The 14075-nt window shown below is 44.0% G+C and overlaps 1 protein-coding gene across 2 annotated transcripts in view; it reads right to left on the reverse strand.

The window, feature by feature from the left end:
- Positions 1–14075, reverse strand: part of hh (hedgehog signaling protein) — a 40037-nt gene that overhangs the window by 2673 nt on the left and 23289 nt on the right. For both annotated transcript variants that reach the window (XM_076691019.1, XM_034323881.2), the window contains exon 2: positions 390–651. In XM_076691019.1, the coding sequence (XP_076547134.1) occupies positions 390–651 (262 nt within the window). The remainder of the gene's footprint in view (positions 1–389; positions 652–14075) is intronic.

Raw genomic sequence — 14075 nt, forward strand, 5'->3', positions numbered from 1 at the left:
CAGTTTCGTTACAAACGAAATTAATCGATTACACGCGTATAATGTGGAAACGACCTAAAGGTAAATAACGAAACGTCGATTGGTTCCTGCTGCGTTATTGCGTTGGTTGCTTGGATCGAGGTAAATTGTCTGTAGTCGTGGTAATTGAAATTTACGTGGAAATTAATGGAAGCCACCGAATCGAAGGAGTGTAACGATAATATACCTACTTCGAATTATTGCCTCTCGACACTTCGATCGATGGATAATTGCTTTTTTATTTACGATACTGATCGACCTGTTAATTCCAAGTAACTGTAACACCATCCCCGGATTATTTCTCGGGGGTGTAGCAAGAAGATTCCAGTTTTAAAGATAATTTGAGAGAGTATATCAAATGAAATACTGACCAGATTTCACGGAACAATGGATGTGCGACCTAGACTCGTAGTAGACCCAATCGAAACCAGCTTCGACGGCGAGCCTGGCTAGCATTCCGTATTTCGAGCGATCCCGATCGCTCGTCGTCACGTCGACGGCACGTCCCTCGTAATGCAACGAATCCGTTGCGTGTTTTCCTTCCTCGTCCCAGCCCTCAGTCACCCGCAGCTTCACCCCTGGCCATTGATTCATTACCGAGATAGCGAGGGTGTTCAGCTTCTCTTTGCACCTCTGCAACGGAAACACTTTCACGGTTAATTCAATTGATAAAATGGATTTGGTTTTACGTTAGGTTACGGGAAAGAAAAAGAATATGAAAAAATGAACTGACAAATGAAATGAAATAAAAAGAAAAGTAATAACACGCTGAAATCTCGTTCCCCGAAGTCATCCCCAAACACCCAATCCTTTCTCAATCTCCTCCGTTTTGCCAAGAACTCCAAGTCCTTTTCATATCCGCCCTCGATGTCTGGAAAAGTTTTCCCCGAAGTTCCGCTTAACGCGATTTTCCGAGCGTGTACGACAGGATTTCACGCGGATGCGCGAGGAAAAAGGGAAGGCAGCGGGCGTCAGGTAAACGAACCCGATGTCCCTGGACGAGGTGGCGGGAAACGGATGCGTGTTTTGACCGGTCACCAGGACTTTTCGGGGTACCATTTAAGGGTCGAGGCCGTGGCGAATCAGGAGGCAAACAGGAGTATAAACACGACCCGGTGTCGAGGATCATTCGGTCACGGCGATCCTCTCACGAGCGGACGCCGCCTTTTTTTCTAAGATCCGTCTACCTGGACGATACCGGAGCACCCAGCGGTCAATAGAAGGAAAAACGTGACATCGCGCGACGGGAAGCAACACGGGGATCCGTGTAAACCCCGTTTAATCCGGAACGCAGCGTATCGAGGGCGCGACGAGCTACCCATTGTCCACGTCTATTCTGGCCCTTTCTGACCCGTGTTTAAGTTGATTTTCGAAGGGCGTCGGGATGCTTTATTCACGACAGAACGCGCGGAAGAAGCCAATTCCCGGGGCATGGAAAGTCGAATGCGGCTTTCTTTGCGGTCCGTGCTTATTCGGGGGATGAATCGCGATTCTTAAGGAATTTTCAAGAGGCACCACTCGCTGTGGTTTATTGAATAACAAAATTTGTTTTATACGCGGTTGGTATTGTTGAAAAATCGCAGTGAGGAGAGGAATTAAGGGCGGCTATTGAGCCGACACGATATCGTGACAGCAGGGCTCGCTAAGTCCAGGGCAGCCGGGCCGTTTTCATTCAGAGGCGGACCCGCGTACCTTAATGGGAATTCATCCGACAACCGATGGGCGTGCGGTGCGATCCGCTTGTGGCGATCGCGTGCACGTGGCCGTGACACCGTGGCGTGGAACCCGTCCGCTTTTCACCCGCGAGCACTCGCGGCAGGGTACGGGCCGGACGAAGAAGGCGGGACCGGTCCCTCGAGCTGTCCTGTACACCTCAATAGGGGCTAATTGCCGCAAGGAGAGCTGCAAATTCGTGGTATTGTAAGAAGGCTCGTTTCATTTTCGTGCCCGATGTCGAAACGTTAAGCCGCCCCATCGTTCCTATGAAAACGACGCGAGACAGCATTAAATTCGATGCCTTCAGAGGATATCGAAAGGGCAAAATAAAAAAAAAAAGAGGAAAATAATTTCTCTTTGTTGAAAATGCTACCATATGTTAGACGAACGACAGATTTTTATATAAACGCAAAATCATCGAAAGGTGATAGATATTCGGTTTGTGCTATTGTGATCCAATACTCCAGGGTGTGATTTGTCAGCCCTTATGAATCGGGATTTCACGGTTGCACCCTGAACTTGGAAATTAACTCCGTTCCCACCGTTATCCTGGATTTCCATTGAATTCGCGCGCGGACCGAGTTCGTCGGAACAGAATCCCGCGTAAATTTGCATAACGAAGAGGTGCACAGGGCAAACACAATGTGTTTTCATACCGATGATTTATCGCTTCCGACGAAAGCGCGTGTTTGAACGTGTCTTAATAATTTGTACTGCTAACACGACACCGCGTGCCTGTCACACTGTATTCTCAAACAGACCGGGGAATGTTTGGATTTTTCCAACAAGAGTGCAGAATTTGCGTTGACTTTCTACGCCAGTTAAATATAATTATATTTGCTTGGAATTCGAGAGAAAAAAAACGATTCCAGAAATCAAGGGATGAGTAATAATAAAGAATAATAAGAAGAAACAGGGGGTAAAAGAGAAGAAACAAAATGAGAAGAAGCGGTAAGAGTACGAGTGGGAGGATGGGAAAGAAGAAGAAGAAGAAGGTGGAGGAAACACAAAAGGTGGCCGATGCAGTTTCGTATAAAGGGAGGGAAGAATGGTGAAGAGGCCGAGAAATGTACCGTCGGTGGTGCGCGATGGGGTGCCTTGTTCACCCAGCGGGGAATCCCTTGAGCCCCTCCCAGACTTTACATCTATTTACAAACATTTTGGCAGAGTGCAGATAGAGTGGAAGAGAGAATGCACGCGGTCGGGCAAAGCGGAGAATGTCGGGGCCTTATGAAAATCCATTTCGAGTGAAAAATGGCCCGGCCTGTAATCCATTAGGGGCAACCGAGGGCTGAAGGCAGACAGACGACGGGGATGAAAAAAAGGCCGATCACAAAGCCAGCGCGCGAAATATCCTCGAAACGAATCGCGATTCTTGTACGGTGCTCATGAGAAACGATTGAAAAACGCATCAGATTGAAAAAACAACCCCTCGTTCCTCTTCGCTCGGTTTCGTTAACCTCCGAGTGGGTGTACAAAGGATCTTGGTATTAACACCATTTTAAATTATTTAAATAAAATTTAGATGGAATAATTTTGAAAAAATATCCTTGAATTTAAAAGTTTTAAAAATAAAAAAAAAATGTTCTCTCGATGGGATTCGAACTCGCGACAGAAAAAAAATAAAAGATGCATGGACACTATGCAGTATATCCGAGCATTAATTTCGTTGAATTTTAAATGAAACCTCGTACTTTTCTGACGTTAACACGGGTATAAAATTCGCAACAATGTACCGAATTACTTTCAGTGAAGCGTAAACGATTGACAAGCCTATACAAGGGAGAAAATTTTTCACGGTGTGTCGGCCAGGAATTCGAGTCGCGCACTGCACGTTACGAAAGGCGAATGAAAGGCAAAAAACAAACCAGTTTCGGTGGATGATGGACTGGATGCGACAGGGATAATGTGCCCCTGCTCGAACACCCTATCTCTGCCTCATCTCTCACCTCGATACCCGTTAATTATCGAGCGTCTATCACTTACACCTGGTTTACATGCAGCCTATCTTATCTCCTTCACCGAACGCCGTGTTAATTCTTGCAGCTGCCTAGTTAGCAAGTTCAATTCCGTATTTCCGACCACCATATGCAATTCATTTTCATATCGAATTATACCGTTATTCGTCGACCTGCAAGAAATTAATTGCAAAAGTTCTTTTTCATGAAATTTAGGATATTTGATCATAGGCTCAAACTTAGTATAATTATAGGAAATTCTAGAAATGATAATTTTGAAAAATTATAACGAAGAAGAAATACACTCCTTTAGAATTTGACAGAATAGTTTACTTCTCATGAGAGTTATAAGCTTTCCCAGTTTTTTCAACAGCTGCAAGAATAATCAGCCACGATCGAAGATGCAAAATCAATTAAAGAATATAAGAATAAACCATAAGAAGAATGAAAAAAAAAAAGAAAGGAGCAGAAGAAGAGAAGGCAAAAGATGGGCCAGGTTTGGATGAGAAAGGGGGTTGGGTCCGAGATGAACGAAGATGGTGAAGGTTCCTTCACCATCCAGGCTCCATCCCAGCATCTATACTCGGAGCCCCGCCCCCGCTGGTTTCTTCTCCAGTCCTTCTCCTCCTCCAGGCCCGTTTCAGCTTCACCTTCGCTGCCAGGCCAACCTTTTATTCCATTCTTCTTGTTTCAACGTGCTCGTTCCTCTCCCTCTTCTACCCATCATCTTCTCTTCTTCTCCGATTTCCCTCATATCCCCCCACCATTCATCCAACGTTCGTCACCTCCTCCACCTCCGGGCCAGAATTCGGGGCCCAAAACCAAGAGCGAGAGAGAGAAAGAGTGAAAGTAGCCATCTCCGTTCTACTCTGCTCTCGATATTCCATTCACTAGGTCCTGAAACGAACCGCCCAGGCGTCAGCTGATCCGCCAGGAAGTCACTTCCGCTTCCCTCGACACCTCCGCGCCACTTGCCTCTTTTATCGACCGGGTTGATCATCGACAATTCAAATTCCCAGACAATGAGACGTCTCGTCCTCTTTCGCAACGCTTTCAACCCTTTCGAAATCACGTCCATTGTGAAAGATTTATATTTCAGAATAGCGAAAAATTTCTTATCGCGAATAAAAATGATCTTGAAGAAAGGGTCGAGCCTTGTCATTGTTCTCGCGGTGCATTTAGCGAATGGCTGATCGATTCGACCGATTGGTACGTGTACACGCATTAGGGTACAATGGCCCAGGACCCGAAGAGATGACACGGCAACAATGGGGCCCGGTGTTTTGAAGAAGTCTCACGCGAGATTGTTCGAGTGTTTGTCGAGCTCTCTAGACGGTACCCCGGTAAGAAGTGAAGAGACCTGGACGAGGCTATCTCACGCTACTTCATCTTCCTTCCACCTCCCTCGACAGCTCCCCCATGGTCCTTCGTTTGCTCGATGTAGCAAACGACAAGTTGGACGATGATAAGAAGATCACGATTAAAAATTGATCCTTCAGATTTCCAAATGAAACACTTTCATCGGTCAGGTTGCAGACCGAAAACCACGAGGGCGGAGAGGAACGAGGATAACGTCCGAAAGAGCAGACTTCCTGGAAGCCCGTGGAGTGCGAATTTCGAGGTACGCTTGGAATTTGTTACTTTCCTCGCACGCTGGCTTGGGTTACATCCTTGCATGCCTGCGCTTATTCGCGAGATCGAGGAATAGGTGCAATAACCCCTAATCTTAACCCCTAAGCGATCAGAGGTACCGGAGCGAGGAAAAATTTCAAGGATCCTGTGTATCAATTACAAACGTAGTTTAGGATCGAAGGATCGATCCCGCTAATCCATCGTGCCGGAAAGTGGCGAAACACGAGCTGAAAGGTGGTCCAATTTCGAAGCTCGCTGTTTTCGTGGGCCAGCGGTTTTCCTGGAATCGGCGATCGATCGCGTCCAATGGCGAAGCAGAAAGTGACTGGGAACCCGTCTGGTGGAAGCGATCGTCCCCGTGTATCTCGGGCAGCTCGGGTTACATCCTTATTACATACCTGTACGGTGGACACGATCACGGGGAGGAAAGTCGAGGTGGTGTAAAGAAGATCGAACCCGACGGACCGCGAGTCCCTTTTGTCTGTGGGAACGGATTACCGCGGCGCAAGGTGAACGCAGAGAGGTTAGCTAACGTTGAAGATTGACGAGAAGGAGAAGATACAGGGGCGTGTTGTTTTGGCCCCGGGGCACATCACGCCCGTCGTCGACAGGATCCACGAAGGCGACCACGGGTGATGAAGCCTCGTCCACCACGATCAATGCACGCCTCGTCGCTTCCACTGACTCGCCACTCAATCTCGCAGCTTCCTTCTTGCTCGACGCCCCTTTTCATTTATTTCTCTTCGCCAGACGCGACGTTCCATTCCAATTTTCAGATTTTTAGATACATCATTTTTCAAAAGAATTAAGAGAGCTTCGAGAGTTTTAAAAGTTTCGAGGAATTCAAGTGCATTCTTCAATTACCTCGAGTATTCTAAAAACGTCTCGAGCGTTTTTCACTTCATCGTCGATAAATACGAGAGGTCTTTTGTCGAGTACGTGCGCCTCCTCGAAATATTTTCACCGCGTCGAAAGAGGCACGAGTAGAAGAACAAAAGCGACGAGAAATTGTCGTGAAGTGGAATACACTTCCGAGAGAGCAACTACCCGTTGGAATATTCTATTCCAAATAGACAAGGAACGGGTCATGGAAAGCAATAAAACTGAAACAGCCGGACACAGGAACACCATTAAAGACGGGACATTTTTCGCATTCCTTCGATGAAAGTCGAGGAATATTGACACACGTAACGGCGCTGTCGAGGGTAAAGGTCGGAAGGTACCGAGAAGACTAAATATTTCAATGACACGTTGCTGTATTTTTTATATTGGCGTAATTAGGTGGGGATCTAAAATGTGGAGTAGCACCCTTGCTATTTTCAAATTTTACGATTCGAAGGTTCTAAGACTGTAGGGTTTCAAAATTCTAAAATTCTAAGACCCTAATATTCTAAAATTTTGTGGACCAAACCCACCCCTTTTCGGCAGCTTCCTCGATAACCATAAACACCACGAGGCCGACCAAAGGAAATTCAAGAAATAACTCACGAGTGGGTGAAAGGTGTAGGACGACTCGGGTTGTCCTTAACTTAAAAGCTCGGTCCGCTGAGTAGCCACCAAGAAGAAGAAGAAGAAGAAGAAGAAGAAGAAGAAGAAGAAGAAGAAGAAGAAGAAGAAGAAACGTAAAGGATTAGAAAAAGAGGGGAGCTCGAAAGACAGAAAAGAAAAGTAAAGGGCGGGTATATACGTAGACGGAGAGGACGGATATCGTGTTCCAAATCGGGATCCAAGGGATCGGGTTATTAGGATCGAAATGAATGTAAATCCCCTTAACACGATCCCCGGCCAAAACACGGCTACCCGCGGCTCCGAAAGTGGCCAGATTAGATACCGTGGCCGAGGTTGGCTCGCCACAATCCTGTAGGATGTAGCTGCCTGATCCTATCTCAGCCTCCGCTACGTTTTTACCTTCGGGACCTACCCCTGTGGACGGGCCTTAAATCTCAGCCGGACACCATCAGGAATGCCTGCTGCGCGTCCGACCTAACGAGCTTTTAATCGTCGCTTCAAACTCTACAGACACGTGACGACGGTGTCACGTGCCTCTAAATCAGAAAATTATATCACCGTTTAGATGGACCATCTTTCTTTCACTTTCCTGGAAAAATTCTCGTCGTCTTATATTGTCTCCGAAAAGGGTTTGATTTCGAGGGTAATTAGTTTAAGTTAAAAATTGATAAAAAATTTTATAATTTGCAGAATTTCTGTATTTAATATTCGTAATACCCTCTTTGGATAATCAGGCCAGCTAGAGAATTAAATAAAGATCTACCAAAGTGCTCGTTCATTCGAAGCTAAGTAAACATAAATTTGAATAATTTAATTGAAACCTATGATATTGAACCGAGAGGTAAGAAACGGAAAAAAGAAATGTGTATAACGAGAGACGCCTATAATTACCTAGAGGAACTGACGTATCTACGCGTACCGATACCTTCTATCTGTATAAATTACATTGATCTTTTATAGAGATAACAGGGCAAGGCTGCAAATTTCACGGGACGACGTTTCAATGTGGACTCGCTAAGCGAAGGAAATCAATGTTCCAGTGAAAGTCACCGTCGTCTATCCGCGTGCTGATATATCGACCCGATCCTGTATCGACTGGTTGTTTAATCAAGCGCCACGGAAAAGCAAGATAAAAACGCAACGTTTACATCGATATTATCGATGCAAATCGAAACGATTCAGCCTCGCCAGGCCAATTACACGAACGATCTACAACAATTTAATCGTACAACCAGCGTGTTAAAGGCAGCGTTCCACGATCATGTTCGACTCTTATCGAGGGAACGTTATCTTTGCAGTTAATTATCGTGCGAGTATAACGTCGTCTATCAAAAGTTACGGGACAAGCGTGATATTCGCTCGTTATCAGTTTGATGAGGGAAAAAGGGGAGGTTTTATGGTGAGGTCGTAGAAAATCTCGAGTTATAACCGGAATAAATTGAAAACGGAACGAGGTGGAGAAGGAAGTTATAAACAATTATGACAAATTGATTATTCCAATGATTTTTAGCGATTATATCTTAGACCCGCCACTAAAATTAGCGATATAAAGCACCGTTTCTTTATTCTGTTTGCAAAATCGCGAGAAATTGAATTAATCACCCGGCTCGATTAATTATAACGAGAAGCCTGTCGTATTATCGAGTAAACGGCTGCATTAAACTCAGCTGGTGTTCTCGGTTACTACACAGCATCGTTCTTTCGCAAACAACAATCTTTCCCAGCAATTAAGACGTCAACCATCCTATACCGACACTTACTGTCGTTCTATCGGCTCTGCACTCGACACGGCTAATTGGCTGGCTAATTAATCGTTTGGATTAATTAGCCGTTAACCGTGGCCCGGTTTAAATCGTGCACTCGAGATTAGTGGATCGTGATGAGTTTGCGAAGGGTGTAAGACGAACTTAGCTTGCGTTCTGCATCGAAAGGAAAGTTTTGATAATTTTTTAATTAACCACCAGGGATTTAAGTCCCTAACGAACATTTTCACCAAACACGAGAGACACAGATTCATCGGTTTCTACCTTGGCATCAGCGAAAAAGAGTTTCCCTGAAGCGAGCGGGTCAACAAATCACATGGCGTTTTATAGTTGGCAGAGGTATGATGCTCGTAGGCGGACGATTATTTATCTTGTCGTTCCTGTAATTACTTCGTGGCTACACGGGGTCGGGGCTTCTTCCACAAGCACGTGACTGTGAATCACGCCGTGTTTCTTCAGCCGAGCGGATCGACGCGAGAAGCGAGCTGAGAATCGCGAGTTCGAGTGTCGTATTCGAAGCGAGGGCACGTCCACTAAATCAATCAGCTGTCTCACGGCCAGGCCATGCTAATTAACGCTAATTGACCGCTGGTCGAGGCTAATCTCGAGATACATTCTACCGCCTCGACGCAACAAACGCGTTCTTCTGCGTTTTCATCGTACCTTTACTGCCATTTTATACTCGTTTCCTTTCTTCCCTGACCCGAGAATCCAAATAAGATTCCCATTCTATTTTAATTCTCAAGTTCATTTAAACTTTTCCTACGATTGTGCAGACTCTATTGAATAGCTTTCAAAGTGAAATAAACGAAATAAATTAAATTCACTGTTTATCGCAGGCTTTTCAATTAATTCAGTGGAAATTAATTTAATCTACGAATACAATCGAGCGCTCAATTTAAGAGTTCTATTTCTATAAAATGAAATAATTAAAAGATAACGAAAGGACTAATTAACGATGGAAGGAAGGCACGTGGAGTTTATCTATTATCTTACAAATTGGGCAACATAAATCTTTCTAGGCCAAAGATACGATACATCTTCTCCCCCTTTTTCCTAATTCCATCACGTTCGATTATTTTCAGATCAATGATCAAATCTCTTCCAGAAAACTAAAAAGGAAGAGGAAGGAAGAGTATTTATCTTCTAAACACAAGTACGGATCGAATAATCGATTCATTGATCGAAAGTTTAGATCGAGAGTCACGGCAATCGTAATTCTAGATTCGAACCGAATCGAGTCGGTTGTTTTCAATTCCCTCACGTATCGATTATCGCTCTGGAGTCGATACGCGATAAAGGAACCCCTGTAATAAGTTCGGAAGCTGTATTGAATATTAAAATAATTAATTTGTTAAGCGAAACTGCATCCGGAAAGCTTGTAGAATATTAATTGCTAGATTGATCTATTCGAGGGATTAATTTGCTACGATAAATTCCACTGTATCACGATCGTGATTTTATGATTAATGAGACGAGAAGCGGGACTTCCCCTTCGAATTCTGCGATCTAATCGACCGATGATTGATACAACCCATTATTTCTTCGTTCGGAACAAATTTGTCTGTTTGTATTGGAATCGATCACCTTATAGAAGAAGTCTTCATAAAATTATAATACAACTATTAACCAATCCTTCCTTCTTAAGAATATCGATGGGACATTTGCATAATTATTTTAAGGAAATTTCATAAATATCATAACTATTTCCAAGTTCAAAGATCCTGAACGAAGTTAACCAGCGATCCTGATTTCTTTTCTTTTTTCTCTCAAGCCGACAGGACACGAGAATCTACGAAAGCAACGGCAGGACAATTCAGCGACGAAGCAGGAGGCAGCAGCGTCCGGGTATTAGCCATAAATTCAATTACGATCGAGATTAAACCGTGGCAGAACTCTCGGAACAGGGCAGCCGCGTTTAACCGTAAGTTACAATGTATCGGACATTTCTCCGGCGTATAGTTCCGACGGTATTTTATGGCTCATTGTGATGTCGGCCATTATTCACGGTGCAGTTATAACGAAGGATTAAATTATAATGGACCCGTTTCCCTGGTTAACGGTACGACTATTATTGTAACAATAAATATGCATTGGTAATTGCCTTGCAGTTCGGCCGCGTGAACGGAACGACGCGTGTAAGTATGTTAATTTTCGTTCCATAAAATACCCGCTTTCATACGCGTGCGTGTAATTACGATGGATTTCGTTTATGAATGCCGACCCTGGGAATCGATCGTTTCACCGTGAAAGTAGAGAGGTAGGATCGAAAATTTACGAAAAAGCAAAAGCCACTCCTCGATTCACGAGAAGATACCGATGACGGAGGACTTTAATTACGTCGGACCGTGATCATGTTACTACTGCCTGCCTATCACTACAGAAATCTGCCAGGCTTTTCTCGGCCAGGTTTTCAATAGATCGTCAATAATCCCCGGAGCTCTTTTTCTCTGTATCTTCCCCGAGAGGAAACCGTGCTCGTTTTCCCAGGATATCAAGCGTGTGAATTCGTTTGAGAGATATTTTCTATCGTCATTGATCTACACCGAGCACAACATTCGCTTCAAATTGATTTCTTAAAAATTTAGTCAGCACACTTTTAGCAAACCGGCGATATGTACACCGTGTGTTTACTTTCTAATAATATCTGTGCTCGAGGCAGATGTGAGGGAATCGGTATTTTCGACACAGCTGACCGTAGAAAATAATTCCTAGCTAAATAAAATGATAAACAAAAAATTTCATTAATCCTTTTCTTGAAAGAAGAAAGACGCTTGGTTATCGATATCTCACACGAGTTTCGCGTAATGTCTACCGCACTCGAACGTTGTAAGCCGATCGTTAAGTCCATTGTAAAGGTATTAGCAGAGGGTGCGCAACCTGTAAGGGACTCGAAGGTCGGCCAAGCAAGGAATTCGAAGGGTCGAGTGGGCCACGGATGTAGATTTGTATGTACGAGCTTCCCTTTCTCTCTCTCTCTCTCTCTCTCTATCTCTCTTTCCCCACCTTCCATGCCGAAGTCATGAATAAAACTGAATAGCTGAACCGGTAACCTAAACCCAAAGCCACTCACCACCTGTTGCTTTTGTATTTGTACACCACGGACGAATGTTGCTTCGGTAGAAACGAAACGTGCTTTCTTCTTCTCGCTGCTTCCCTTGTAATAGCTAATTGTTAAGGATCATCCTGGCCCTGACTTTGATCTTTTCTTTTTTTATTTCTCAACTCGAGAAACACAAATTTGCCTCGGACTATCTGTTTCCCGTTCGACTTAACGCTTTCCAAGCGGGTAATGCGAAATTTAAGTCGGAAAGAAAAATAATTAGAAGAGAAAAAAAAAACTATCCCGGATCTATTTTTCAATGCGATTTACTTGGTAAAAATTTCTTAATAAAGATCAAAAGAGTCTGAAGTTTATTTTCATTTCTTTTCAGAGAAGTCGTAAGAATGACGCAAGTTCCGATTCGAAGAGCCTATCCCAGACTTTTGTAATCGGTGACTAAATTTAGAAGCTTCTGCGAAGGTTATTTCGGAAGCTATTGTTTAAATCCCTAAGATAAATTTAGCCCCAAAAAAATATTCAAAGACATATGTTAATACGAATGATTGTATTTCAATAGCACCGTAGGAGTAAAAGGTTAAACAAGCCGGTCGACTTCAACTCTAACGATAAAATCGATATCTAATAAAAGCATTGAATGCAAAGTATCGGTACAGCTTTCGAAAGGCAGACGTTCACCTGCAACCGGGATAACGACTCGATTATTGCTTTACAGTTCGCCAGGATAACTGCAGCAACGAGTTTATTGCTCGCTCGTACATACTTGTAAATATCGCTAACGACCTACGGTACACGGTGCTTCTGAATGTTAATCTTAATTCCCCGTGACAAGATGCGCTGCTACCTGCTTGCTCGTACAAGTGTGAAGAATTGAATTAATGCCGCTCGTGCAGGCCCCGCGGAATAATAACGAAGCTTACCTTCAACGCTGAGACTATCTTAACAAATTATTAATCAGATTTCAATAATTTTTTACAAATCAAACAAATTTTCCCAAAGGGTAGATTCAACCCTTTACTATTATCGAATCGTTCGCGTCGATATCTGCTTGAAATTCACAGCATACTCATTTATATTCGAGGCGGCGCGTGTTTTCGATACCCGGTACTCGGATTCCCGGTCCTTGCCGTGTCGTCCCGTGTTTTTCGCGATGTTATTGGCAGCCGATCGATCCCGGGTGTTTGCGATCCGGGTGAATTGGGTAGCCCATACCAGGCACGACGGGTAGCGAAAAGAGGCACGTAGCAAAAGGACGCACGACGGTTAGAAGCAGGTTGCAACAGGGGAGAAGAAGCATTGGCCTGGCAAAGTGTTTAAGAGCGTTATCTTCCCGGCTATTAGTCTTTCTTGGTGTGTGGCCTCCGGTCTCACCGGTCCCCTTCGCCTCCAACAGCACGAGCTCGAGCAAGGGTTAAGTTTAAGTAGCCCCCCTATCTTGGCTCACCATCTACACCCCGAGAGATTCATGGAGAGGATCAAGCACGGGGATCCGGCGCGGCAGAGAACGGGACCGAACCGGAGGATTCGACTTCCACGCGAATTCCGCGGTACCCTGTGCTTTTTGGATCGATGAAAATTCGGGGGTCATGAGAAAAATACCGTGTCGTAAGAAATTGAATAATATATAGAGACGTTCGACATGGTTTGATCTAGTTTGGTACAGTTTTCTTTGATTAAGTTTGATCTACAAGGGTGATCTATGAAAATTATTAATTTATAATTATGACTTATTCACTGGCTAATTGATTCGATAAGAAATCAATAAAAAAATCATTGGACCATACGGTAGCTGATTATTCGAAAATATTATTAAGATCTCCAAGAAGAGAGGTGGATCTCGTGGACAAATCAATGAGAGATCGATAGCGCCACGAGAGATCGTTGGGTTGGGTGCTTCTAGAGGCGTTTAATAACCAATGGGCCATGTTTCTTTGTTAATACCGTGGTTTATTAATAGGTGGCCATTGTCGAGGCAGGTACCCATTCTGGTACTAGCTCGGTGTGGGCCCATTGTCGAAGGGAACGTGCGGTGCGCGTAATTCCTACCAGATTGATGACCGACCATTACCAGGATTTATCACGCCTGCCAGCCCGACCATTGTGACGTACGTGTAAATAAAAAAATGACGCTCGTGTGGCTGGATCGACGAGGCTAGTCAGGAATTCGTCGTCCTGCCTGACCCTTTATCATCGACCTGATCGAATCCTACATTCTCCTTGAAATCAGTGGCGCCATGTTACTAATAGATCAATGGAAAATGGTACTTGGATTGAAATCAGATTATGGAACTATTAAATAAATAGTCTAGAATTAAAGAAATTGAAATGAAACTGTCATTAATTTAATCATCCATAATCCAAGTTTGTTTATAGAAATTTCATGTAATTAAAAAAATGTGCCATAAAGACCTTTTCCCC

This window comes from Osmia lignaria, chromosome 11 (genome assembly GCF_051020975.1).
Source record: "Osmia lignaria lignaria isolate PbOS001 chromosome 11, iyOsmLign1, whole genome shotgun sequence".
Lineage (NCBI taxonomy): Eukaryota > Metazoa > Arthropoda > Insecta > Hymenoptera > Megachilidae > Osmia > Osmia lignaria.